We start from the raw sequence: 27,659 nt of genomic DNA on the forward strand, positions 1-27,659 counted from the left end.
AACCCAAACAAATCTCACATTCTTCCTTGTACCCAAACAATCTCAAATCTCCATCACCTTTGCTACCAACCTCCACCTTCATTGGTGAAGTCTATAGTCATCCTTGCTTCCACTTTCACAATCATCATTTGCTGCTTGAGAAATTAAGGAATGTGTTGATCAAAATCACTAACATGCATTTACTCTAACAATTACCAAAATAGAAAGGGATTGCTGAAGCAAACTTGTGTTTGGTTGTAATCCTTAAAATGAGTTAGAAACTTTTTCTTATTATTTAGCACATAAGGAAAATCATAAATTATTCCTATAATATCCAAATAATCATATCAACAAACAATTTTATTCATAGAAACACACCCTTAAAAGGATTTTTTTTTTGGGGGGGGGGGGGGGGACCATTTAGGAGCCTTAAATTTGACATTTACATGAAAATTAAATTTGAGTGGTAAGCAACTAATATTAGCAAAAACTGTCATTTGAAAAGAATTCAATGATTGAAGGTTTCTCTCACGTCGCCTAGGGTTATTTGCTAAGGTTCGCTAGTTAGGTATCCCCAGCGCTGAGTGTAGAATATTTTCCTTCCCATCGTGGAGGTTTCGTTGTTCCCTTCAAGCCGTTGTGCCTAGTAGGACGGTAGGTGTTGTTGTCGTTCTTTGTTACGGTGGGGTGTGGTTGAAAATCTCATTATCATGACGACTATTGAGGATCTCTAATCTTTGTAATGTGGTTTACAAACTCATTGCTAAAGTGTTGGTTAATCGTTTGAAATTGATTTTGCCCTATGTAGTATCTGATTCACAGAGTGCTTTTCTTTCGGGAAGGTTGATTACTGATAATGTGCTGGTTGCATTTAAGACCCTCCATTTCTTGAAGTGGAAGACCCAAGGAAAAGATGGGTATATGGCTCTAAAACTTGATATGGGCAAAGCTTATGATAGAGTGGAGTGAGATTTCTTGGAAAGGGTAATGGTGCATTTAGGGTTTTCTGGTAGTTTTGTTGCCACTATTATGTCTTGCATCAAGACTGTGTCATACTCTGTTTTGTTTAATGGGGTGCTAGATAGAACTATCAAGCCTAGTAAGGGGTTGAGGCAAGGTGATCCGCTGTCTCCATATTTATTTCTTCTATGTGCCATGGGTCTACAAGGTTTGCTCCACAAAGCTGAATCTGATGGAACCATTAGGGGAGTGTCAATTTGCAGAAATGGGCCACATGTTTCTCATCTATTCTTTGCTGACAACAGTGTTCTTTTCTGTCGTGCTAAAGAATCTAAATGTCAGGTAATCCTTCATATTTTATCAGTCTATGAGAGAGGTTCAGGCCAAAAAATAAACAGAGATAAGACAAACATCTTTTTTAGCTCTAATACTCACCAGGATATCCAAGTCAAAATTCAACATCTGCTGGGTGTTCCAGCCATCAGACAATATGAGAGATATCTGGGGTTACTTGTGTTTGTGGGGAGAGCGAAGAGACAAGGGTTTGCCTACATTAAGGAGAGAATTTGGAAGAAAATCCAAGGTTGGAAGGAGAAACTTCTACCTTAAGTAGGTATAGAGGTGCTCATTAAATCTGTAATCCAAGCCATTCCAACCTACTCTATAAGTTGTTTCAAACTTCCTAAGGGATTAATTCAAGAAATTGAGGTTATGATCCGCAAATTTTGGTGGGGCTGCAATGGTGATAGCAAGAAAGCACATTGGGTAAAATGGGAAAAACTTTGCCAAGCTAAAAAGTGTGGAGGCATGGGGTTTAAGGAGATTGAGAAGTTTAATGATGCATTGTTGGCCAAGCAAGTTTGGCGCATGTTGAAAAATCCGGAATCACTTTGTCATAGAGTTTTTAAAGCTCGTTTTTTCCCGGATTGCTCCATTCTTGAAGCTAATTCCTCGATTAATAGGTCGTATGCAAGGAAGAGCATTTTAAGTGCAAGGGATGTGGTGCGGAAAGGCATGATTTGGCGGATAGGTGATGTCAAAACAGTGAGTTTAAAGGAGGATAAGTGGCTTCTGGACCAAGTGTATCGTTTGGTTAGTTCCCCTCTCCCTTCTATTCCCCCTGATGCTAAGGTTAGTATTTTCATTGATGAGGTGAATGGAACATGGAAGGAAGCTGAAATTAAACAAAATTTTCTGCCACATGAAGTAAAGAAAATCATGAGCATCCCTCTTAGCCTCAGAATGCCTCAAGATAGCCCCATATGGTCCAAAACGCCTTCAGGTATTTTCTCAACTCGAAGCGCTTACAAGCTGCTGGTTCATGAAACTTTGGCCAGCAGCCCAGGTAGCTCAAATCCTCACCCCTAGAGACATCTTTGGAGAGGTGTTTGGATGCTACAAACCCTAAACAAGGTGAAGCACTTTACTTGGCGAGCTTGCAATAACTCACTTCCAACAATGGACAACTTGCTTCGTCGCCACATAACCTCCTCTACTTGCTGCAACACTTGCCAGACCCAAACTGAAGATATCTTGCACGTTGTTTGGGGCTGCCCGGAGGTGGCAAGTCTGTGGAGTACACTGAGCTGGGTGCAACACTTAATCCCTCACTCTCCGGGGGATTTTTCTAACCTTTTCTTAAGTTTTTTGCAGGTCCGGGACGATTATAAGGGGGAGATTTTTGCTATCTCAGCTTGGCTACTTTGGAACAGACGTAACTCCATTCATTTTCACCACCTGACTCGGCCTCTAAACTAAGTCTTCTCTGAAGCTACCAGAATATTGCAAGATTTCCTCAAGGCTCATGATGATGCACCAGCCATAGTCCGGAACCTAGTCCAGCACAAATGGTCTACCCTAGCACAGACATAGTGCAAAGCCAACTTTGACAGAGCTATACTCAAAAGCACTGACTCAGCCGGTTTGGGCATGATAATCCGAGACACCAATGGTGCGGTCATAGGCGCTCTGTCAGCCCGAGTCCCACTACCACAGTCCGTGGCAATGCTTGAAGCTCTAGCTTGTAGGAGAGCAATACAATTCACTGTTGAAATTGGACTACATGAAGTGGTTTTTGAAGGTGATGCAACAGTGGTCATCAACGCTATCGCTCAGGGATCAGCCAACCAATCCTTGTATGGTCACATAGTTGATGTATTTTAGCCCAAGTTTCTCTTTTATCTTTCTTTGATTTTTGTTTTGTTCCTTGATTATGTAATAAAGTAGTAGATGCCTTGGCCAAACATGCTAAAGTAGGGCCTGACTTACAAGTTTGGTTAGAGTATTGTCTTGAGGACATTGCCGCTCTAGTTTTGGGTGATGTCTCTTAATGTCTTTTTTTCCTTGTTTCAATAAAAGCCCAGCCCGTATTTGGGGTTTGGTTTCTCAAAAAAAAGAAAAAAAAAATTCAATGATCAGTTAAACAATCAATCAATCTGTGTAGACACAAGTTACTAATATTGTGATGGTTTTGTGATAGAAAATTTATTTGAGATTGTTTTTTTTTAAAAGAGAGTTTCAACCTATAGCATCCGCTCCTGATAATAGTTCTTTATCATTAGACCAAGACACCAATCAGTTTTTGATGTAGGTGGGGATTGAACCCCAAATCTTTTATTCAACCACCAGAGATTGTTTGTTGAGTATTAAATTGTGTTATATATATATATATATAGACACAGACATATAGGCCTCTTCTACTCCTTAAGAAGGTTGAAAACAATTTTTCATCCTATTGGATTTATTTATTTATTTATTGGCCATTGGAATTGTGATCCACTGACCACATTAACCGAGACATAAAATATTAAAATTAATAAAGAGCTTAACTTCAGTCAGGAGCTGGCACAAAAGCCTTATTTTATGTTACCAATAAATAAACACCACATCATAATTTTAATGAAAAATCAATACACTCTCGCACACACAATCATAACTCAATTAAACCTACAATTCTCAAACACGAATACATGATAGTCTCAGACTTGGAGAACTAAATGCCTAGACCCCAAATCCATCTCCTCCTTTCCTTTCAGCACCGAAGCTCCATCCCGCCTCATGCGCTACTGCCGCACACATCGTTTTTGGAGCTGGCATTGTTGCACTGAACCTCAAGATTTGCTCTTTTATGATATGTTATTTTTTGGATATCAATCTGTTCATATTGGTATGGGTTATTTTTTGGATATCAATCCGTTCATATTGGTATGGGTTTTGTTGATTTGGTATAGATTTTGCTGTTTTTTGGTATTTTCATGAATTTTGATTGGATTCTTAAGTGGTAGGTTCAAAGCCTAAAAAAATTTGATTGTGGTTTTTTTTTCCCAACTAACTTGGGTTCTTATGATTTTTATTTCTGCTCCAAATCATGACTCTTGTGTGCTTCCTTTTTAATTTATGAAATTTTTTTGAGATTTTTTATATATTTGGATTCCCTATATTGCTCTACTTGTTGCTCTTTTGAAAGGATTCATTTAGTATCCGTTTACAACCAACTTATTTAGCTTGTGGTTTTTTTTTTCCCAATTAACTTGGGTTCTTATGATTTTTATTTCTGCTCCAAATCATGACTCTTGTGTGCTTCCTTTTTAATTTATGAAAATTTTTTGAGATTTTTTATATATTTGGATTCCCTGTATTGCTCTACCTGTTGCTCTTTTGAAAGGATTCATTTAGTATCCGTTTACAACCAACTTATTTAGCTTGTGGTTTTTTTTTTCCCAACTAACTTGGGTTCTTATGATTTTTATTTCTGCTCCAAATCATGACTCATGTGTGCTTCCTTTTTAATTTATGAAATTTTTTTGAGATTTTTTATATATTTGGATTCCCTGTATTGCTCTACCTGTTGCTCTTTTGAAAGGATTCATTTAGTATCCGTTTACAACCAACTTATTTAGCTGAAACTGAAAATTTTTTATTGAAAGTGTAAAAAAAAAAAAAGTAAAAAGGTTAAAAGGTAAAAAGCTAGTTGCATAGTACAATAGGACTCATAAATAGTATTAAAAAGTACAGTAAGACCCATAAATAACACTAAAAATAAGCTAGAAAATCAAATAAACTGAAAGTTTTCATCATTTCCCAAACAATCTCTTAATTTGTTGAATTGTTCTTTATGTTAATACTTACACACACTACTTATATTCCTATAATATATACCAAAAGCTCATGAGATTTTTTTTTTTTTTTAAATTCTTATATGTTTTTAAAATGTGAGATATGGTTTCAATTTAAGTAAAAAACGCTCCATTCCAGGTAATAAAGATATGGTCTCAATTTATCTCCCAAAAAAAGAAAAAAGAAAAGATATGGTCCCAATTTTAGTAAAAAGATATGGTCACAATGTACATCCTTAATGCGATGATTACTCTATAAATATAAGTATTTGTGTGATATAAAGAAAAAGAAATAGAGAATAGGAATCGATATTTTACTGAAATAAAATTTTTTTTACTAAAAATAAAGTAGATAACAGTAAAAATTAATTAAAATAATAAATTATATTCTAAATATAATTGGTAAAAATTAATTAAAATAATAAAATGTATTCCAAATGAATTGACCCACTCCAACCCGTTATTGCACTCAAGCTTATAGGTTTTCTCTTTACCTAAAGCCCAACGGGAGCCACAACAACCCATCGTACGCAAATAATTTATAGTCTGCCCCACTAATTTATAGTCTGCCCCACAACAACCCATCGTACGCAAATAATTTATCCACTAGAGCTATCGACAAACCTCAACAGAGGCCTTTGTAGAAGTGTAGTACAGCTGATGCAACGTAGCTAGGCACGTGGTAACTATAAAGTATAACCCTATCCATTGCTGCAGCATCACGTGAAAAGCTAAATCAAGTTATTATGACAAAGGGAGTAATTGTAGGTAAAAAAAAAGTGTCACAATTTTTTCATAATCAGGGATCTATTTGGATTAGTTTATTTTGTTAAAATTAAAAGTTTGTTGTTAAAAGTATTGTAAATAAAATAAGAATTAGTTGAAATAGTATAGTGAAATTTATAAATAATATTAAAAAGTATGGTAAGACCATGAATAATCATGAATAATAGCAAAAATAAGTTCACACTTTTTTAATTTGGAACCAAATGTACATTTATGGTCTGTTTGGATTGAGGGGAGTAAAGTAGAGTAGAGTAGATTTAGTACAAAATTAGCTTATTTTTAGCGAACTCTACTCTACTCCACTCCGCTCTCCCTCCTTCTCCTTCCATCCAAACAAGCCATTAGTAAAAGTGGAAGTCAAATAATAAGTTCACACGTTCTTCTGCTCATAACTCACCACATGACAAGTTATAATAAAAGTTGTGAGATTTTTTGTGTTTGCATTTTAATGGTAGTAAATTTCCATTTACCACAAAAAAAAAAAAAAAAAAAAAAAAAAAAAAAAAAAAACCTTATTGCTCAAATCCTGTGGAGAAAGATCAACATTAGTCCAATAAAAATGTAAAGATATATATATATATATATATATATTTATATATATATATATATTCCATCTATTCAAATTTGTTTGTTCAGTTTCAAAACCCAACTTTTTAAAGGAATATTATCCATTCCCTTGTCTACAGTATAAAAAGTGAAGTTTCTAAAATTACTCTTAAATAAATTTATCAAAAAATTAGAATACTAAATCTAAAATGGTTTTAGAAATAAAGTATGAGCATTATAGGAGTATTAATAAATTAATGGTTTTTAATTTTAAAAACATGACAATATATTAAAACATCCCAAAATAAAATAAAAGACAAATAAATTAGGACTAAGAGAATATATCTTCTTTTTTTTTAACTATTTTGTAAGGCCTGACTAGTTGGCGTAAGAAACATAGTTATTGTAATAAGTGTGTGTTTGGTAAAAATTAAAAAGTCAGCTTATTTTACTTTTCAGTTTATTTTTACTATTATTTGTGTCACACGGTACTTTTTGGTACTATTCATAGGTCTCACTATATTATTTCAGTTAATTTTTACTTTTATCTACTGTACTTTCAGTAAAAAGTTTTCTGTAGGGTTACGTTCCGAAACGTACCACAATCGTGGTTGGGTCAGGACGTGAACGGGCCCATACAATATCATTTGTAGAGAGTGGGATCGAAAGGCTAAGTCGTGTTTACCCGGAGGTGGTTTTTGTTAAGGTGTTCATACATGGCTCAGGTGTATTCATCTCAGGAACCCTCCTCCTTTCCCAGTGGGACTGGAGCCCCTTCTTTAGGTTACATATTTTTTCTTTTATACTAGCATGCGTTCAATTTCCTTCGTCCACGTGTAGGGTCGACCTTTCCAAGACTGATACTTGTCCCATCTGTCCCAGGCCTAAGTCGTTGGGAGTAGCTGATAAAGCTAAAGAACATGGCTTTGTTAGGTGCAAAGTTCAGTCTGGGAAAGGCAGTAAGGGCAGCCTTTCCTAGATATTTCAGATTTTCTTTTAAGATTGTCCCTATGCCACTTTTGCCCCTTTTCTTGGTGGAGCTTTGGACCAAGCCGAGGGCTGCACCGTCCTCGGCTGCCTCTCTGGGCCCATGTGTGCTTTACACTAATGAGCTTGGACTACCATCTTCTTTGGATTGGGCCTTAAAGCTTCCATGAACAAATGGGCCTGGCCCATATATTGTTGGGCCCCACAATAGCCCCTCAAAATCCTGCTGTCCGACCTCTTGGTTGGAAAGGGGGGTTTTGGTAACTCCGAGCCTTCATTACGACTCATTTAATTCGACCCTTCCTTGGCGTTGGCAATTCTCTAAATGCCCAGGAAACGCTCTGATCTACGAGATATCCTTCTTGATTTAGCCTTGATACGTTCTGTCCGTTTGGCTACCCGAAGTAGGTCTTTAATGTTTTCCCTTCACAAGACCTCTCAAATTCAATGGCTACTGATAACGTGGGGGAGCGGAACAGGCGCATTCTCGCTGGCAGATTTCCTTGAAGGTCTGAACACATTTAATGCCATCCTTTTCGTCCCTTATTTAAAGAGGGTGGACATGAGTTGTTTCTTCCATATGTGAATCCCTTAATCCCCCAGAAAACTGAAGTCCTTAGATTCCTCCCAGAATTTACATTTACCCTCTGATTATACCTTGACTCGTAATACGTTCGCCACAGTCATAGGTGATGAAGAAACCTTCTCCCTCCCAAAAATACCTTGTTCTGGCTAAGCTTGAGATGGCTCGATCGGGGCAAGGATGGCGGAGACTCAAGATTTGTCTCGCCTACCTTTCAGCCAAAATCCGAAGTAGGAACTCGTCACGTCGCATCTTCGACGTGACTGAGCCGAGGACACACAGCATCATCACCACCCGCTCTCTCATGAGCATATCTAATGTGGTACCGATGTGCTAGGAGTCAGGACTGGGGCAGGGACTAAATGCCCCTGCTTCTTCCTCTCTTTGTTCACTGGTGCCACCCTTTACTTTTCTTTCTTCTTCTTTCCACCACCAGCTCCATCCTGGGGCTTTTCCTTCTCCCTCTTTTGCTCCTTTCTCCTTCTTTTCATTTCTTCCCTCTTCTTCTCCTCCTTCTCTTACTCATGTCCTCCATCTTCCTCATTCATCTCCTCCATCTTCTGCTCATGTCCTCCATCTTCTTCTTCCTTGGCACTCTTCGGTGACAAGAGCTTGCTGAAGTGCTTCCATGTGTTCCAATTCTTCTTCCTTCTCCTTTATCTTTTTCTAAAAAGGTTCGTCTCCTGATACGAGTAGCACTGAGGCAGAGATTGGAAAAGCTTTGAAGGCGAGTTTAAAAGGCAACTGACTATTTACTTATCTGTACTGCGGATGCTAGTGTTACTTTGACAGTTCATTTTTTGTATAGGCTTGTTTAAGCCCTTCTTTGTACGTTGTAATAACTTTTCACAATAATAAAAGTTGTTGTTACCTTATTTCGTATGTTATGTTTTATGTTTTTATAAGTTTACCAACGCTGCTCGGCACCGTAATATAGCATTTGAATCAATGATCACTAAGGCTAAAATGTTTGCTAATAAAAAAGGTATCACCATAACTTTAATAAAATTATTTAACATAGCAAAGCCGACCAGTGAGGAACGAAACTCACCTTGGAATTAGCCAGGATGAGGACCAAGTGTTCGATATATTGTAGGAAATAACTATCCGAGGACATTTCACTCGCCAAATGGACAGTTTCCTTAGGTTAGTGAAAGTTGGGTCGTTTCGCCACCTTTTTAACACACTGGCTTTAACCCTTTACAGTATTTGAGCCGAGAACCTTCCCCATTCGAGTAGTTGATTTCCCAAAAAGCTTGAGTCCGAGGGCTTCGTAACGCCTGGGTTCTGTCTAAGACTTAGATTTGTTCTCATTACTTGGTTTCCCCATAAGCTTGAGTCCGAGGACCATGCAAGCCTTAGGTTCTGTCCAAAACTTAGGTTTTTTTTTTTTTTTTTTTATTGCTTGGTTTCCCCCTAGGCTTGAGTCCGAGGACCATGCAAGCCCTAGGTTCTGTCCAAGACTTTTTGAGTTCAATTTCTCCCTTTCCTCAGGTATTTCACGAGGTGCCGAGCAGCAAGTTGTCCTCGGCAACGGTTATTCCTCGGTGTGGGCCATTTGCCCTTGGGCCCCCATGCAGAACAGGCCTGGGCCGCGAATTTACTTGGCCCTCAATTTAAAGGGTATTTACATAGTTTTCGGTTACGTGGTACTTTCTGGCATCCCAATGTTCGAGGTGCACCTTCCAGAGACTCCTTTAATCTCCTAGTTGCAGGTGGCGTTGGAGATTGAGCCTAAGCCATCTTGTCTGTAGCGTCCCTTGGGACGCTGCATGAATTAAATGCCACCACCTTTATCTCTTTAAATAAATAAGAGAGAGTAAATTACTTCATCTTCGCACCTATTCTTTAGTTTTCTACCAAATCACAGCTCCTATACTCAGGGCTGTCCTCTTTTAGCACAATATGTCTGAGGCGAGGGTTGGGAAGAAGGAAATCTGTCCGCCACGGAAGCGCCGTGCCCTTATGATACTAAAAATGGTGAGGTATGGGCACAGGAAGCATAAGTTCAAGAGAGTACTCCATTTCAATCGAGGGGAAAGGATGTATCTCCCTCTTTTAGTCAAAATCCGAAGCAGGTTCTGTTCACGCCAGAACTTTGGTGTGTCAGAAGAAAGATTCTCCGCCATCAGCGCCTCTGCCTTGTGGCGAGCGAATATTTAGAGAAAGCCCCTCAACTTCTAACTTCCTGCACCTTTTCTTCAGCGGTGTCAGGCTCAAGTTGGGTCTCTTTTGCTGTTTGAATTGTGGGCAAGTGAAAGCATTGAGGAAGAACAAAGTATTGGAGCTGTAGCCAACCTCTCCTCTGATCTGCTTCCTCGGCTTTACTTTATTCTCTTGTACCTTCCTTTCTTTTCGGTTATGTAGAGAGCTTTAACATAAACTGATTCTAGCTTTTCATTGTACGCTGTACTATCTCTTTGTTTTAGTAAAAAATGGAGATTTCTTTACTTGTTTTGAATGCTGTTCCTTTGACAACACTACTTTGTGAGTGGGTGTGCTTCATGTGTGTGTTCCTCCTCGGCCGTATTTAAAGCAAGAACTCTTGAAACACAATCCAACTAATTCTAATCTACCGATACTATCAGGCATGATAATAATAACTCAGAGTAAGTTAAACTTAGGAAACTAACCGAGATTACGATTGAACGTTCTGTGATGAGCGCGAGAATATCGTCTGAGGATGACAAATTCTAAATAATACATCCGAGGGAGTGACCGAGTATTGCACGACTTCGGTTATGCTTTTGGAAACATGTTATTCCATTCCATACTAGTCCCTTTAGCATTGAGGATCCGAGGGCAAACTAGAAAATCCATGTAACACAGTTTTTCCTTTTGAGTAGTTGGTTTCCCCAGAGGCTTGGGTTCGAGGACCATACAAGGCCTTGGTTCCGTCCAAAACTTTTATCGTCTCTTTAAGTAGTTGGTTTCCCCAGAGGCTTGGGTCCGAGGACCATACAAGGCCTTGGTTCTGTCCAAAACTTTTATCGTCTCTTTAAGTAGTTGGTTTCCCCAGAGGCTTGGGTCCGAGGACCATACAAGGCCTTGGTTCTGTCCAAAACTTTTATCGTCTTTTTAAGTAGTTGGTTTCCCCAGAGGCTTGGGTCCAAGGACCATACAAGGCCTTGGTTCTGTCCAAAACTTTTATCGTCTTTTTAAGTAGTTGGTTTCCCCAGAGGCTTGGGTCCGAGGACCATACAAGGCCTTGGTTCTGTCCAAAACTTTTATCGTCTTTTTAAGTAGTTGGTTTCCCCAGAGGCTTGGGTCCAAGGACCATACAAGGCCTTGGTTCTGTCCAAAACTTTTATCGTCTTTTTAAGTAGTTGGTTTCCCCAGAGGCTTGGGTCCGAGTACCATACAAGGCCTTGGTTCTGTCCAAAACTTTTATCGTCTTTTTAAGTAGTTGGTTTCCCCAGAGGCTTGGGTCCGAGGACCATACAAGGCCTTGGTTCTGTCCAAAACTTGTATTCTCCTTTTAAGTAGTTGGTTTCCCCAGAGGCTTGAGTCCGAGGACCATACAAGGCCTTGGTTCTGTCCAAAACTTTTATCGTCTTTTTAAGTAGTTGGTTTCCCCAGAGGCTTGGGTCCGAGGACCATACAAGGCCTTGGTTCTGTCCAAAACTTGTATTCTCCTTTTAAGTAGTTGGTTTCCCCAGAGGCTTGAGTCCGAGGACCATACAAGGCCTTGGTTCTGTCCAAAACTTTTATCGTCTTTTTAAGTAGTTGGTTTCCCCAGAGGCTTGGGTCCGAGGACCATACAAGGTTTTGGTTCTGTCCAAAACTTTTATCGTCTTTTTAAGTAGTTGGTTTCCCCAGAGGCTTGAGTCCGAGGACCATACAAGGCCTTGGTTCTGTCCAAAACTTGTATTCTCTTTATTTATTTATCTTCCGAAGGTTTAACTCCTCGAATAAGATGGGGGAAGCTAGTCTGATGTTTGAAGCCCCTAGACTTGCTCATGCCATCGACGCTGTGAGACGTAGCCCCTAATGGGAACTTATGTTGGAATAGCAACACTGTGTCGCCGGTCATAAAGGCACCCTCATAGACCCCTGTTCGACAGAAGCTCAAATTCACCACCGCTCGAGCTAACGCACAAGCCTCCCCACAGACGGCGCCAATTGTAGGGTCACGTTCCGAAACATACCACAATCGTGGTTGGGTCAGGACGTGAACAGGCCCATACAATATCATTTGTAGAGAGTGGGATCGAAAGGCTAAGTCGTGTTTACCCGGAGGTGGTTTTTGTTAAGGTGTTCATACATGGCTCAGGTGTATTCATCTCAGGAACCCTCCTCCTTTCCCAGTGGGACTGGAGCCCCTTCTTTAGGTTACATATTTTTTCTTTTATACTAGCATGCGTTCAATTTCCTTCGTCCACGTGTAGGGTCGACCTTTCCAAGACTGATACTTGTCCCATTTGTCCCAGGCCTAAGTCGTTGGGAGTAGCTGATAAAGCTAAAGAACATGGCTCTGTTAGGTGCAAAGTTCAGTCTGGGAAAGGCAGTAAGGGCAGCCTTTCCTAGATATTTCAGATTTTCTTTTAAGATTGTCCCTATGCCACTTTTGCCCCTTTTCTTGGTGGAGCTTTGGACCAAGCCGAGGGCTGCACCGTCCTCGGCTGCCTCTCTGGGCCCATGTGTGCTTTACACTAATGAGCTTGGACTACCATCTTCTTCGGATTGGGCCTTAAAACTTCCATGAACAAATAGGCCTGGCCCATATATTGTTGGGCCCCACATTTTCAATTTCAACAAAATAAGCGAATCCTAAACAGACCCTAAGCCTATAAAACAAACATTGAAATTAATATAATATTATTGTTAAATTTTTATTTATTTATTAAAGAGTAGTGCATAGTGTGTTTTTATATATATATATATATAAAAGGACTATAAAATAGGACAATTGAATTGATCTTTTGACCATTAAAACCAAAAGACTTTTGAAGTAACAAATTAACATGCAAAATTGAATGAAAGTATCGCAATTTTATTAAAATAACTTTATTTAAAATAATAATAAAAAAAAAACCAAATAGTTTGGATAAAATCGTGTGGTTTAATATTTTTCTTTGAAAAGTGATTGGATTTTCATGGTTCAAGCGATTATTTTGCAAATTCATGATATCTTTCGTATCAACTCAGAATCTTTTTTTTTTTTTTTTTGCTGAAAATCAACTCAGAATCTTATATAATTCATCGATTTGACAGTCTAATTTCTGGTTTGATATGGTTCTGAAAATTTTTTCTTGGAATTCTTTAGAAAAATTATCAAATGTTTGGTATTTTTGTTAAAACAGTTTTAAAGCTCTTAATGCCTTTTCGCACTATCAAATACACCCTTTTTTTTTTTTGAGACGACCCTGAGATCATTTATGATTGGAGCTATATTATTTTTACGTAAATCCTATTAATTAATAAGATCACTATTGTTATGTATTAAACCCGTCACATGGTGTTAATAGTGGTCAAAAAAAGTTCTGAAATATTGAACCAAGACATTAAGCGCAAGTGAAATCTCACTGTAATCAATAGTCTTACACTCTTAAGAGTAAGTTTGGTTCAGCTTTTTGAAAAAGTGCATAATGAAAAAGTGGAGTTTTGTAAAAGTGCATAATGAAAAAGTGGAGTTTCAAAAAGCTGAGTGTTTGGTAAAAGCTGTTAAAAAGTGCATAATGAAAAAACTGAGTGTTTGGTAAAAACTGTTAAAAGTGGCTTTTTGAGGGGTAAATGACCAAAAAGGACAATGTATATATAAGGGAATTTATTTCAAACTTTTTTTTTTTTTTTTTTTTTTTTTTTTTTTTTGTGGATGTGAGTTTATTTCATACTTATTAAATCATCTATTTCATATACTTACTAAACAATAATAATAATATTATTAATTAAATCTAAATAATTTCCATCAACATGAAGCACAAAATAAAAATGTAAAAAGATGATAAAATATACACCAACAATCTAAGTTTAAATTGTACTACATAAAAATGTAAAAACATATAAAATACATATCAATAATCTAAGTTTAAATTGTACAATACAAAAATGTAAAAAAGATGATAAAATACATACTAATAACCCAAGTTTAAATTGTACTACAGGATATTATAAAAAAAAATAATAATAAAAAAATAATAATAAAAAAAGACAACTACTAATTATTATCCCCCCAAATGGAATTAGCAATGGAATCACGAAGAACCACCATCGCAGGGTCTGTTAAAGATCCTGAATTCTGCTCATAACTGCTATCTGCTTCACTATTATTTTCTCTTCTAGAAATTGAATCTCGATTGGCGTTTATGAAGCCCCTATCATCCCTATCATTTAGTCTAACAAAATTATGAAGAGCCATAGTAGCAGATACAATAAGCATTTGGATATGGAATGGAAAAGATGGCATGTTTCTGATAATTCTCCATAAATTTTTTATTAAGATCAAAACAAACAGGTACAAGGACTAGCAGGTCCAAACAGAATTACAAAGCAGAGTTAGGCTCTTTCTAAGGAGAGTTAGTCATGCATATATACATATTACAGAGGTCATGAACATCAAACATATCACAATCAGGGTAATAGAAGGTATGAGAAAGCATATATACATGTATGATAGAGAGGGACAGAACTAAATCAAAGGGACAGCACACATCTAATCACTTGCCTAGAATTTTTAGCATGTTATGTTATGTACCTTCACAGCCACAATCCCATTACATATGATAAAGTTGGCTATCGCTTTGTATATTTCAATCACAGCAATATACAACACCATCTAAAAATTACACTACCCCTTTAACTGTGTACTACATTCATATACTGCAAAAGCAGGCATGACTAAGACAACAACAGAGCAACAGATATGTCATTAAAGGATCTGATTTAAGCATGGTTCAGAGACCACCCTAATCTAGTTAGTGTGTAAAAGACCTCCTGTCCAAATTATGTTATGATTATTAAGTTTCTCCTGACCAGCATATGTATGCCATTGACAATTCCAACTCCTAAATGTAAATGTATCAGCAAATGGAAAGATGGGGGCACATAAACAACATAATGAACTTTTCCATTTTGAAAACTTAATTGCTAACTAATACTTCAGACAAGTATAACCCCTTAGCCAAATGTTCATGATTACCAACTAAAGATGGCAATTCAAAATAACAGATCATAAAATGAGCAGCAACATTCTCATCAGGATCAGATAAAATCCTCTAAGTCATCAACATTCTCATCAGGTCCAACATATTTGACCTCTTGGAGGATTTTAGGTTGTGTCTATGTCATCAAAATAGCACACTCGGTAAAAAAAAAAAAAAAATTCAGATCAGTGTTAAACACTTCATTATATATTTTTACTAACTAAACACTTCATTATATATTCCAATCAGCAAAAACAAATAACAAAACAAGTAAAGGAACAATACCCATTCATAGCAAGATCCGAAATTTTTTTTCCCAAACTCGGTAAAAAAAAAAAAAAAAATTCAGATCAGTGTTGGTACCTGGTTTTTGGTAGCAGATCAGTGTTTTTGGTACCTGAGAAATCAAAACCCACACACCAAAAGTGAGAAATCAACCAAAGAACAGAGAAATCAAACCCAGATCCATGAGAAATCAACCAAAGAACAGAGAAATCAAAACCAAAAAAACCCAAATTAGACCCATGAGAATCAACCCAGGTTCGGTCCAAATCAAAACAACCCATACCCATGAGAAATCAACCCAAAGAACACACAGAAAAATCATTACCCATAAAACAAACCACAATCCAAAACTACAGAAAGACTTACAGAGAGGAAGAACCAGAAAGAAAGAAAGAAAGAAAGAAAGAAAGAAGAAGAAGAGGAAGACGAAGCGGAAGAAGAAAAGGAAGACAAAGAAAAAAGACAGAGAGTAGAGAGACTTACGAAGGCAGAGCAAGGCAGAGAGAAGAGATGAAGGCGTCAAATGCGAAGGGAGAGCAGAGATGAGAGATGAGGGGCGTCAAACTGCTGGGTATTTCGGTCTTTTTGGTTATTACAACGGTAATATAACAAAACGCGCATAGCGCGTTTTGATTTATGGACCGCTGAGGGTCCATTTTCCTTCCGCGTTTTGTCCTCAGTTTTTTATAAAAGTTCAAAACGCAACTTTTATAAAAAAGTTGCGTTTTGAGCTTACCAAACGCAAAACTGGGTTGAGCTTTTTTGAAAACGCCCTTTTTGGGCTCAAAAAGTGGAACCAAACGAGCTCTAAATCTCTTTTCTCCGCATCTATATATCCTCCATCCATATGCGCTCCTATCTAGGCCATAGAGACCAGGACGCTGAGGTAAAAAAGAAAGAAAAAGAAAACCCATAATCAACAAGATGTACGCATCAGAACCCAATACCAATACCAAGAGCAGCAAAACTATAACCTTGAACCTTCTTGTAGACAACAGCTCTAACAAGGTGGTGTATGCAGAAGCCAGGAAGGAATTTGTGGACTTCCTCTTTGGACTTCTACAGATACCTCTTGGTTCCATAATGGGACTTCTTTGGAATCATGGCATGGCTTCAGGGTCAGGGTCTTTGAGTAAAGTCTATGAGAGTATCCAAAACCTTGACCCTTGCTATGTTCAACCAAACCTAACCAAGGATTCTCTCTTGAGGCCTAACCCAGCCTTCTCATCAGCCACTTATACCCCTCAGTTGTTGCTGAACTTTGTACCACCAAACCAAATGACCAGCACTGAAGCACAAAAAACATCTAATTGTGCATTTGTTTCAACCTCTTCCTACTTTACCTCTCCACCTCCATTCTGTCCTGCTTTCTCAATATCACAAGATACGGTTGGGCGAAGCCCGTTTTCATTTGGTTACTCTCAGGAAAAAGTGGTGGCTCAACACAAGGAGACAGGGTATGTTAGAGGTGCGGTGGTATATATGGTGATGGATGATCTAATGGTGAAACCCATGTCAACCGTTTCTAGCATTTCGCTTCTAAACGATTTAAACATCAAAGATATTAGTTCCCTCCAGGAGAAGGAGGTTGAGGTTGACATGAAGAAGGTTTTATCAAAGAGCCTTTCTTGCTTTCATTTACATGATACTAGTCAAAATGTTGTTTAAATTTTATTTTCAACTGCTTATATATGTGATTGATCTGGTTTGAATGTGTTCGAACTCAGGGCTTGGAGCTGGTAAGGGCTTCATTTGACTCTACCACAGTTCTTACAGATGTTTTCCTTGGGAATAAGGTACTTGAGGAGTTGCCTTAGCAGCCAAATCTAACATGACTAGGAGATCCTCCAACGGTTCATTTTGCTTTTCAGAAATCAAGGGAGAATTGCTAAGCTATGTAGATATGTAAATTATGGGTTTTGAGTAACGTGGGTTGTTTTTTTGTGTTAAAAATGGTAGAAGTGCTGGGCTATGTATGTGCTTTATGGGGTTTTAGCTAAAAGCTATTTCATTTGTGTTTCATGACCATCTTAATTGATGATTTGTTTCTACTCTGGAAAGTTTTATTCTAATCGTTTAGGTTTCTTTTTTCTTCTTCGGCAAAAATATGAGAGTTAGACCTCATCCAGCAAAAGATTATTTGGCGTAACTTATTTTACTATTCAACTTATTTTTGTAATTATTTATAGGTTCTATTACACTTTTTAGTACTATTCATGCGTCTCGTTATATTATTTCAGCTAATTTTTAAAAGTTTTCAGTTTTAACAAAATAAACGGAGATTAAACGAACTGAGACTCGGGTTAAACTATAACTGAACAGTCTGAACCCACCTGATGGAGTGTCTGAGGTCCCTCCGTTTCCCATCTAAGCCGCTCGGACATTGGTTACTCAATAGGTAGGTGCTGGATCATGCTCAAGTAGGATGTTCCACGGATTGGTCTCCTTCCCTTTGTTTAGTCTAGAAAAGAAGTCATTGTTAGTATCTGGTAGATTTTCTGGCACGCCTCACAGCACACTGGAATATCAGTTGCGTGACTTTTTCTATTCAAGTATTTTACAACGCATGCTTGATAAAGGAATTACCTGTCTTTGATGTGTTAGGATCAATATATTAGAGTTCACCTTGAACTAATTATGCGTCACTCAGTAAGTTGTCTGAACGCATGTGTTTTAAGCTTTCAGCCTTTTAAGTAGTGTTTATTAAATAATAGTTTGCAACAATGAAAACCGCTAGCAATTGCGTCCCTTGCTGAATAAGATGGCGGTAGATTGTTACAGAAATGGTTAGTGATCAATTATTTCACTTTGTGAATCCACTAGGGGAGACATGATGACTGATTAGAGAACCTTTATGAAAGCACCATAACATTTGTTCTTTTTATTCAATCTCATCCCACTTTATTTCAATGTGTAATTGATCATTGTTCAAAGCTATCTTATGTCTTTGGTTTTTCCTCAAGAACTCCTTCGCTTTATAAAGATGTTGCTAATTCCTAGCCTCTCAAGTCTTTAGTGGTCCTCAAACTAATGAGTTTGATCCATTTTCTACAGACATATGGGATCCATTTGATGGATTCTTCACCTCCAGCATTAATGTCCACATCCCTGCCTCAGCAGGAGACACCTCTGCTTTTGCCACCTTTCAAAAAGACTAGGGTAGCTAGAGGAAAAAGTAGGAGGAAATGAAGTTGAGGTGGAAGAAGGCAGAATTCTCCAAGAAGTGGAGAGATAGCAAAGAACATCATGGGCAGAATAACAAGGGGAAATACTTCGAAATGAGCAGTGGGAATTTCCTTCGTAGGTTCAGGTTGCCATGAAAATGCATGGATAAAGTTAAGGCTAGAATGGAAAATGGAGCAATCACTGTAATTCTGTGACTGTTCCTAAGGAGGAGGATAAGAAGAAGCCTAAGGTCAAGGCCTTTGAGATCTTTGGCTAAGCAGGATGTCCTCCAACCTTGGAAATAGTGTTTGAACTTTGAAGTTAATCTATGAGGAAGAAGCTTAGTTTGTATGTGCGTCAATGTGTTTGTAAAATGCTTGAAAATGAAAGACTTAACTAATTGTTTATTAAATAATTGGGTGTCATTTGAGACTTGGTCATATAAATCTCAGGTTTATATCCAACTCCTGCATCTATTTAATATTTTGGGAATTACTCATACTTTCACAAGAACAGATACCTGTCTTTGCTTAGCAAAAAACCATAGATAGATAGCCTTGATTTTGCCAATTTAGAGGTGACTTGTACGTTTTGTAGGATAGGTTCTCATGCCAGCCTCTCAATCTGCAAGGGTTTTCAAAGGAACCATACCAGTTGGAACTTAATAAAACTAAGCAGTTTGCAATGATACTATGATAGAATCCTAAAGGAATGAAATAGGTGCCAAATGTAGAGAAAACTAGATGCGGTCAAAGTTATTATGCAGATTATGGTAAAAACCATGAATATTCACTAGTTGGTACAGCTAACATGCATATAACCCCAAGTGGCAAGTGAGTTCAAGTATGGCAAACTTGTTTTTGGGATAAAAAGAATGAAAGTTTAATTGTATTGTACAGAATACCAGATAGAATCTCTTATTATATAACAGAGCTACCTACTTCATCACAGGCAGGAGCAAAAGACTCGGTTCCTTGTTTATTCCACCCATCTGAAACATCCAATTCTGTAATTGGCCAAAATCGAATAATCAAGCTCAAATGCTGGACGAATTTATTCAGGTTCATTTATCACATACTTTGCACCTGTTAAATCAACCTATATGTTGTCAATCTGGTTCCCTTTTCACTTCTTCCTTTTTCTTTTTCTTTTATTTATTTATTTATTTATTTATTTATTTATTTTTTAAGAAGTAGCAAGCCCCATAATATAGCTGTGAGGTCAAGAAAGAACTGAAGGATTGATGATGCAAATTCCAACTGGGGATTGCTCTGGCAAGCTCTTATAAATGAGCCTCACCACAAAAGGTCAAAGTTTGGCTGAGAGGTTCACAAATCCCTTGGCAGCCCAGGACATACTATTACAATTTATTGGACTTGGCTAATATAATATAGTCCAAATAGGGCTACTGCTTGTATTCCGAGATGGGTTGTTGCTCAACATGTACTTCGTGCTGGCGCATGAGCATTTAAGAATCGAAGCTGTAAAAAGAAAAGGTCTCTAATTGCACTAGTTTGGCTTTAATTTGATACACATATAAACACAAGCTCCCTATTCAAATATAAATGCGTCTATAACGTGGAATTTTAACATTTTGTTTTAGCTTTAATACAGTTCTTGAGCTCCAACAGTACTTATGTTTCAACTTTCAAGAATAACCAAACTTGCTGTTCAAGTGATAACCAAATGATAATGGTATCTTTTATGGTGTTTTATGTTTGTAGTTCAAACTCACCTCACCCTCCCTCCTATCTACTTATTTTAAAAAGTAAAACCAAACTTTATCCAGATTAGTGTAGTTATAGTCTTAAAACCTAATGGTAGAAAGGAACAACAGAGACTCTTGGTAGTTGAAACCTTTTAAAAAGATAGATGATGGTGAAAGTATAGGAAGATTACAGAAGAGGATAGACATACATAATTAAAGAAGGGCCATGAAAGTGCCAGAAATCTCTTTACTTTTCTACTATTATTTTATAGGTAAGGAACTAGAATCCTCCTGTTGTCATTATATATATGGTGTACCCTCCCCATCATTTTTATCTTGGAATTGATCAAAGCTTTATTTTGGTTCTAGTGCATTTATTTTTGTCACTGAGTTTTGTTTTTTGAGTATTCAAAAATGTCTCTCATTCCTAGCCTCTTTGGTGGCCGAAGAACCAACATTTTCGATCCAATTTCTCTAGACATATGGGATCCCTTTGATGGTGTCTTCACCTCTGCACGTGAAACCTCCACATTTATCAGCACAAGGATTGATTGGAAGGAGACCCCAGAAGCTCATATTTTCAAAGCTGACCTTCCTGGACTTAAGAAAGAAGAAGTGAAAGTAGAGGTGGAAGAAGGCAGAATTCTCCAAATTAGTGGAGAGAGAAGCAAAGAGCAGGAGGACAAGAATGACAAGTGGCACTGTATCGAGAGGAGCATCGGGAAGTTCCTCCGCAAGTTCAGGTTGCCAAAGAATGCGAAGATGGATCAGGTTAAGGCCAGTATGGAGAATGGAGTGCTTACTGTAACTGTTCCTAAGGAGGAGGAGAAGAAACCTGAGGTCAAGAACATTGAGATCTCTGGCTAAGCTAAATGGCCAATGACATTTTACCATATTTGACTTGTGTTTATTATCCATCAAATAAATGTAATTCAAGCTGTTTGTGTGTGAGAGAAGTTGGTGTGTTTGTAATTTCTGTGAGAGAGTACACAGCTCTCTTAGTTCTTTTCCAATGATGAGTGTTTATTTATAATTCAGGTTTTTCGTGATCTCTTGAATTTGGGTTAGGCAGTCATCATGTAGTACATAGCATATGCAGAACCTCGATAGACAAATCCATACCTTATAGATTGCAATGTAGTCATGCCAAAACCATGTCCATACTGGCAAACACTAGAATAAGCTAAATTGACTAGTCCAAGAGGGCCACTCTACTAGAAGCTTCCACATTTAGTTGAACAATATGGGGATCCCAACTGGCATGAGCATTAGGTCTAACATGTAAGGGTCCTGCATGCATGCCTCAAAATATCCATGTCAAGCTACATGAAACATATTTCTTTATCATGGAAATGGTCTTAATAAAGCTTTAGCCTCAGCCTCCATGGTGAGTACATTCATGCCATGGTCTCAGAAATATGCCCCCACTTCCTAAAGAAGAAACTTCCCTGAAGAGGGGAGCCTTTAACGAGCATCTTGTCCTGCAAGATTTTGGTTCCCTTTCTAATGTTCTAGTGGATCTTTGGATGTTTTGAGTCCTAATAGAACCCAACCCTTACTGGTTGTCTGAATCAGAAACAGAACTAAAACGGAGTACTTTGTTCTTGTCATCCTAACTATAATAACTTAAAATATCATGAAAATTTTTCATTCTCAGGTGCAAAAAAAGCATATTCAGGATAAGCAACATGAATTTCTCATGCTATTTTATTCAATAAAATACTAATCACAGATATACATATATACACACATTTAAGGCCATGAGGTTACATTAGCCAATAACCCTTCTTCCATTAAGGGGACACTGGGACAGTCTAATATGTAAAGAAGAAGAAGAAGCTTCTCAGACTGCTGCCAGTACATGTTCTACTTGAAATTTCATAGAGGTACTTATCCAATCCACACTTCCCAAAGATTCATTCTCTCACCCCCCCAAATCTCAAAATCTCATGCACTGAATCAAAGATGCTCTTCACAACTCAAGATATGCCATTAAGAGCAATGCAAAGAAGCAAGACAACCCAGCAGGCTTGCAGATTGTACTTTTCTTCTATAGCTAGAAGCCTAGAAATTCCTTCACATTTTGTAGAATACCCTTATCATATGGATTTTTAAATCTCATCTCATTAAAGCTTTGCCCTAGAAAGATTAAAAATTGGATATTATTCCACTTATCAATGGTTATGGAAATTTAGAAGAATAGTGCGTTGAAATATATTTACCTTGTTGAGAATGAACAACATCTTGGAACTCTGGATACTTCTTCCAGTTTATCTGAGAAAACATACACACACACACAAATCACCTATTTTGCAGATTGGACAAAGGGAAGATTCATGCATTTTCATTTTTCCTTTTTTTTTTTTTTTTTTGGGGGGGGGGGGGGGGGGGGGGAGTGAGAGAAATCCCTTCACTCTAATTAACCATAAATTATTCAGCAAGGTTAAGTACTTAAATAAGATATGATCATTGCCTTATAGCTTGACACAGTCCTGGAGCAACCAAATCATCTCTCTCTCTCACAGACACACACACATCCATCATCTTCCTTTTTTCCTGTTATTAGGAACTTACCCATTCATCTGTTCTGATGTTGAAACATATACAATATATATGCCACGTCATAAACACTGCCTACACACATGCAAGTAGATGCTATTATATGTCTAAAAAAATTCCTTCTCATTACCACATTCAGAAGAGAGCAAATTTTAAAAATATAGGCAATAATAAAACAAACCTGCCATAGCAATTGGAAAATGGAGAACAGCATTGTGCTAATGGCCAGATTTCCAGACAGACTAGTCTACACAAATTAGCATAAAATAAAATAAAGAATGAAAGAACATTGAGTTGATTGGGTAATAACAAAGTAACACTTCAATGACCCACCTCCAATCTGGTTTTATCTACAATCTGGGATTTTGCGGCAACTGAAAAACAGTACACAAGGGCAAAAATGTAACTCCAAAAAGCTTTCCCAAAGGAAAGAGATGAAACAAGAAAAATAATTTAAAAAATGACTCTAATTATGATCCATATTGTGGAATTAGTCTTGCGCAGGCTGCTGATTATAATAACCATTCATGTTTTAGAAGGTCAAGAGTCACATAGGCTCGAGTTAATTGGATTGAGGTGTGCTCTTTTAGGGGGATCCCGATGCCACAATTACTATCTAAAATGTGAGATTATCATAGCTATATAGTATAGCACATGTTGAGACATTCATGTGTCCTATGACGCAAACATTATCAGGCATTGGCAAGCGTGGGCTTACATTGGGACGAACATGCTACGTAAGAAGCTTCAGTAGAAAGAAATCCAACTAAAAGAACCATGAAGAGGACATGATTGTTTTGGCCTGCATGGAAACCATATGAACATCACTATCTACCCTGGTATTCAGTCACATTGGGTGCAAAAATCACGAAGTAGAGGGATAACTCACACAGAATAACACCATAAGAGGATTCAAAGAATTTTATAGTTAATTTAACAAGGAAAAACTGTTAGACATATATCAGTTACCTATGCAGTTCCCAAAAGCAGGACAGTGGTGATCGAATCCCTTTATGTATCCCTTGCAGATTCTGCAATATCTTACCCTCCTGCCCAAAACAGAACCCTGCAAATGAAACCATTATTGGAGACAAATGCAGAGAAACAACAAAGAAAGAATCAATTGGAAAGTTTTTTATTAAAAAGAAAATTGAGAAAAATAGTATTACTTCAGTTGGGCATTCATGACATAAGACACTTGCCGATGGCTCCAGTATCTGCAAAGGTGAATATATAGAAGGTCATTATATGTACCACTTTAAATTATCAAGTATATGTGTGTGTGTGTGTGTGTGTGTGTGTGCATGTGCCACTTTATAACATTAATTAGCTTAATACAATTTCCCAACCCGATTATGAGCTTCAACTTCAGCAACTGAACTTTCAACAAGTTCATCTGAAGACCCATATGTTACCAAACCAGGATTGCTTGAAATGATACTGCCATTAGAAACAATGCCTGTTAGAGCAACAAGTATATAACCAACCAAACATGGTATAACAAACTTTAAATCTTTTTTGTTTTTTATGAGAAGATTAATTAGGTGAAGCTTGAAAGTGACAGTATAAATTAAAAACCAACCTACACAGCCCAATGATGAGCATGGTGATTGCTCCGTTAAATGCAATATCCATTAGACATAATACAGCTGCAAGGCAGGCAAAATTTGGTTACTGTGAGCTAACAAACAAATTCAGCTATCAATTCTTAAAACATTAACCAAAAAAAAAAAAAAAAAACAAACAAACAAACAAACAAACAAACAAACAAACCAGCTTCATTGCAGATTACAAGCTTTTTGTTTCATAATAAGATATATCTAGTTAATAGACCCATGAGCATAATTACTACAGCAAGTGTGGAGTGTGGCAAGCAAGGTTTCTAGTCCAGAACAGTGAGACGTCACGAAGCAGGAAGCACATATGCTGTGTGGTATAAAGTGAAAGCAGCATCTGAATAAAATCTAAAATCCATTCAAAAAATTGATAGCCAAAACACCAAGGAAAGTCATATTGTACACCTTGTTGGTTACACAAACACTAGTCCAGGCATCTCTTTTGCCTTTCTCTTTTTTTCTTTTTTTATTTATTTTTTATTTAGGCCGCAGGGGGGGGGGGGGGGGGGGGAGTGCTAAGCATCTTCAACTGTCAAACAAGTTATAGCAAAAACCAATTTGAAACACACAGAACCAAACAATCTCAAAACGCTTAAAAAGATGTACTTGCCAATTCATTACTTCCAACATATTGAAAAAAAGAACACACAAAAATTGTACTATAATCACATTTGCTATACACAAACATGCACACAGGTCATAATATAATTAAATTTGCTACACACTGGATGCACGTACATACACCCAACTCGTACGATGATCAAATTTTCTTCACAAACACACAAATCATACTATAATCACATTTGCTATACACAAACATGCACACAGGTCATAATATAATTAAATTTGCTACACACTGGATGCATGCACACACACCCAACTCGTACCATGATCAAATTTTCTACACAGAGACACAAACCTCAGTGTCAAACGACATATTTGGTTCAGTCTCTTCACATTTTTTTATTGGACTCATTGTCAACTTGGCAGCAACCAACATTACCCTTCCATCATAGTGAGCAAATTGCCTTGGCCGCATTTGACCTCATCCATTTGAATGTATTGGGATCATTGCCTGTTCTATTTCCACCAGATCTTTTGTCATTTTTCTTAATGAATTTTCTCATCACACATGGAAAAATTTTATGAAAAGTTGTTCGGAGTTACTTGACACTTATCTGACTTTGCCACAATGATTAAAACTCAATTCTCAAAACACACCAAAAAAGTTTTTATCATGCAAAGCCCTTAAACAACATGCCTTTCTTAGTACCATAAAACAATATGGCACCATTTCTTAATCCTCATATCTTGGAACCTTACAACAGGTCAAGCCCAATGTAAACTCTAACACATCCTGAATACTGTTTGACCTCTCATCCTTTCTACATCAATCCCTACACCCATTGCAGAGAAGCAACACTCAGTGTTGTTTACACCATTAACAGGTTGCCTTCCCCAATTATTCATAATCATATTCCCTGTGAAAAGGTTATTTGGAGTCTCTCCTAACTTCAATCAACTTAGGGTCATTGCTTGTGTTTGCTTCATCCTTTTATAGTCCTATGAACACACCAAACTCCAACCATGCTCTAGACCTTATTGCATTCTTAGATATGGTATTGAACATAAACGTTACAAGTGTTATGATCCAATTTCCGAGCGTCTTATGATGTCTCATCATGTTGTCTTTTGGGAATACAAAATGTTTCATGTCCTTCCAAATTTTTCCATCTCTTCTTCTCCCTCTCATAGTTTTTCCTTTTAGCCTCATCTTAACCTTTTTCCTGATCGTAAGTTTGCAGTCACACCTTCAACCATACCCTCTCCTGCCTTAGCAGAGTCTCACACTCCAACCAATACTTTTGATCCCACTCCAGTCAAGTCCCCATTTTCTGACCCCACTAAGGATACTGATCGTACTCCACTAGGAAAACAGTACTACCACCTCATCTTCATGAGTATCATTACTATCAGCCTATCACCCATCCTGATATTGTGTATGATTTTCACTGAGTACGTCAATTCATGACATCTCCGCAATCTACTCACTTTGCAGCAGTTCTTTGCATTCTTTGCTATCTCAAAGGCACCCTGTACTGTGGTCGCCAGTCCTCTTCACAATCATCCCTTCAGCTTTGAGCCTTTGCTAATATTGACTGGTTTGGAGACCCTATTGATCACCACTCCACCATAGGTTTTTCCTCCATACTTGATGATTCCCCCACTTCATGGCATAGCAAGAAATAAACTATAGTTGCTCATTTTAGCACCAAGGTGGCAAGGTCGAGTATCAAGCCTTGGCTGACACCACTCCTAAGCCTCTTGCAATGATAGTACTTGTGTTATCCTTATGCCCCAAAGCACAATTGGACCCATTGTACATACTGTACTCTACAATTGTACTGTGTACTACTATACTTCTGTACTTGTACACTACTAGTTCTACTATAGACCTCCTATATTGGTCAGAACATATTATATACTTTCAGTTTCAACATTGCTAAACACAAAAACAACAATCTCGTACAATAATTAAATTTGCTTTAAAAAAATTATAGTAACATTCAATCATGTTAAGAAATTTTAAACGGAAGTGAGAACTCATCAGAGCATGAATAACAGAATTCTTGATAGTATTAAAAAAAAAAAACGCACCTGGTCTAAGAACAGCTAAATAAACAGCCCAAATGAAGAGTATATTGAAGAAAACAAAAGCCGAAGCTGACCCAGAAACTCCAAGAAGCCTTTTACTACATCTCCCCAAACCCACAACCACTAACAACACCAGAGCTACAAAACCACAGAAACCACCCAAAGTTTCAAAACCAATCAACTTCATACACATATATATATATATATATATATATATATATGTAAAAGATAGAGATATAGAGAGAGAGAGAGAGGACCTGAGAGAATGAGTTGGATGATAAGTGGGGAAGCAGAGAAGAAGCGAGGGACCAAAGAGAGAGCAAATTGAGAAAGCAAGACACTGATACATGACACTGTACACCGACCAATCAGCTTCCACCACTCCAACGGCTTTCTCTGATCACGTGATTTAATTTGTGCCATTTTCTTACTTCAAACTGTAACTCATTCCGACGAAGAAAGGTTACAAGAATACTGTACGGATGTGACTTGTGAGGCTCTGAACTAAGAAGTCATTTTAGTCGGTGTTAACTTGTTGTCACCTGACAAAGTTGGACCCGAACCCACTAACTC

General features: G+C 37.5%; 3 protein-coding genes across 26 annotated transcripts; 2 read left to right on the plus strand and 1 right to left on the minus strand.

Moving 5' to 3' along the window:
• Positions 1–113: 113 nt before the first annotated feature.
• Positions 114–27,659, minus strand: LOC126730665 (palmitoyltransferase AKR1-like). Of its 23 annotated transcripts, none has more exons than XM_050434988.1 (14): positions 27,344–27,624; positions 27,090–27,224; positions 24,398–24,464; positions 24,165–24,255; positions 23,985–24,032; positions 23,785–23,881; positions 23,534–23,617; positions 23,149–23,189; positions 22,997–23,062; positions 22,831–22,890; positions 22,479–22,530; positions 19,490–19,554; positions 15,462–15,495; positions 14,114–14,279 (listed from the first exon to the last, which is right to left on the minus strand). In XM_050434988.1, exons 1-14 carry the CDS (start codon positions 27,507–27,509, stop codon positions 14,260–14,262), a joined length of 1,026 nt encoding a protein of 341 aa, XP_050290945.1. In that variant the 5' UTR covers positions 27,510–27,624; the 3' UTR covers positions 14,114–14,259. The 23 variants fall into 23 exon arrangements, 17 of the variants coding, with proteins under 17 accessions (XP_050290943.1, XP_050290949.1, XP_050290944.1 ...); XR_007657983.1 differs by lacking the exons at positions 14,114–14,279; positions 15,462–15,495 and adding exons at positions 17,173–17,844; positions 19,069–19,172 and having other exon boundaries at positions 27,344–27,622; XM_050434986.1 differs by lacking the exon at positions 19,490–19,554 and having other exon boundaries at positions 13,922–14,279; positions 27,344–27,629.
• Positions 16,240–18,909, plus strand: LOC126730873 (uncharacterized). Of its 2 annotated transcripts, XM_050435004.1 has the most exons (3): positions 16,241–16,991; positions 17,111–17,179; positions 18,438–18,909. In XM_050435004.1, the coding sequence occupies exons 1-3, from the start codon at positions 16,308–16,310 to the stop codon at positions 18,570–18,572; spliced, it is 888 nt and encodes a 295-aa protein (XP_050290961.1). In that variant the 5' UTR covers positions 16,241–16,307; the 3' UTR covers positions 18,573–18,909. The 2 variants fall into 2 exon arrangements, with proteins under 2 accessions (XP_050290962.1, XP_050290961.1); XM_050435005.1 differs by lacking the exon at positions 17,111–17,179 and having other exon boundaries at positions 16,240–16,991.
• LOC126730899 (18.2 kDa class I heat shock protein-like) lies at positions 20,603–21,298 on the plus strand. Its single transcript, XM_050435007.1, has one exon. The coding sequence runs from the start codon at positions 20,671–20,673 to the stop codon at positions 21,121–21,123; it is 453 nt and encodes a 150-aa protein (XP_050290964.1). The 5' UTR covers positions 20,603–20,670; the 3' UTR covers positions 21,124–21,298.

This window comes from Quercus robur, chromosome 1 (assembly GCF_932294415.1).
Source record: "Quercus robur chromosome 1, dhQueRobu3.1, whole genome shotgun sequence".
NCBI classification, from domain to species: Eukaryota; Viridiplantae; Streptophyta; class Magnoliopsida; order Fagales; family Fagaceae; genus Quercus; species Quercus robur.

Bases quoted from the DNA above. Each gene is read 5' to 3' on its own strand.
- LOC126730873 (XM_050435004.1), top strand. From the start codon at position 16,308: ATGTACGCATCAGAACCCAATACCAATACCAAGAGCAGCAAAACTATA. The intron at 16,992-17,110 runs GTTTTATCAAAG...GTTCGAACTCAG, and splicing joins TTGAGGTTGACATGAAGAAG to GGCTTGGAGCTGGTAAGGGC. The intron at 17,180-18,437 runs GTACTTGAGGAG...CATTTTCTACAG, and splicing joins ATGTTTTCCTTGGGAATAAG to ACATATGGGATCCATTTGAT.
- LOC126730665 (XM_050434986.1), bottom strand. From the start codon at position 27,509: ATGGCACAAATTAAATCACGTGATCAGAGAAAGCCGTTGGAGTGGTGG. The intron at 27,225-27,343 runs GTCCTCTCTCTC...GTGGTTTTGTAG, and splicing joins CATCCAACTCATTCTCTCAG to CTCTGGTGTTGTTAGTGGTT. The intron at 23,882-23,984 runs GTAATACTATTT...TTTCATTTGCAG, and splicing joins GTCATGAATGCCCAACTGAA to GGTTCTGTTTTGGGCAGGAG.
- LOC126730899 (XM_050435007.1), top strand. From the start codon at position 20,671: ATGTCTCTCATTCCTAGCCTCTTTGGTGGCCGAAGAACCAACATTTTC.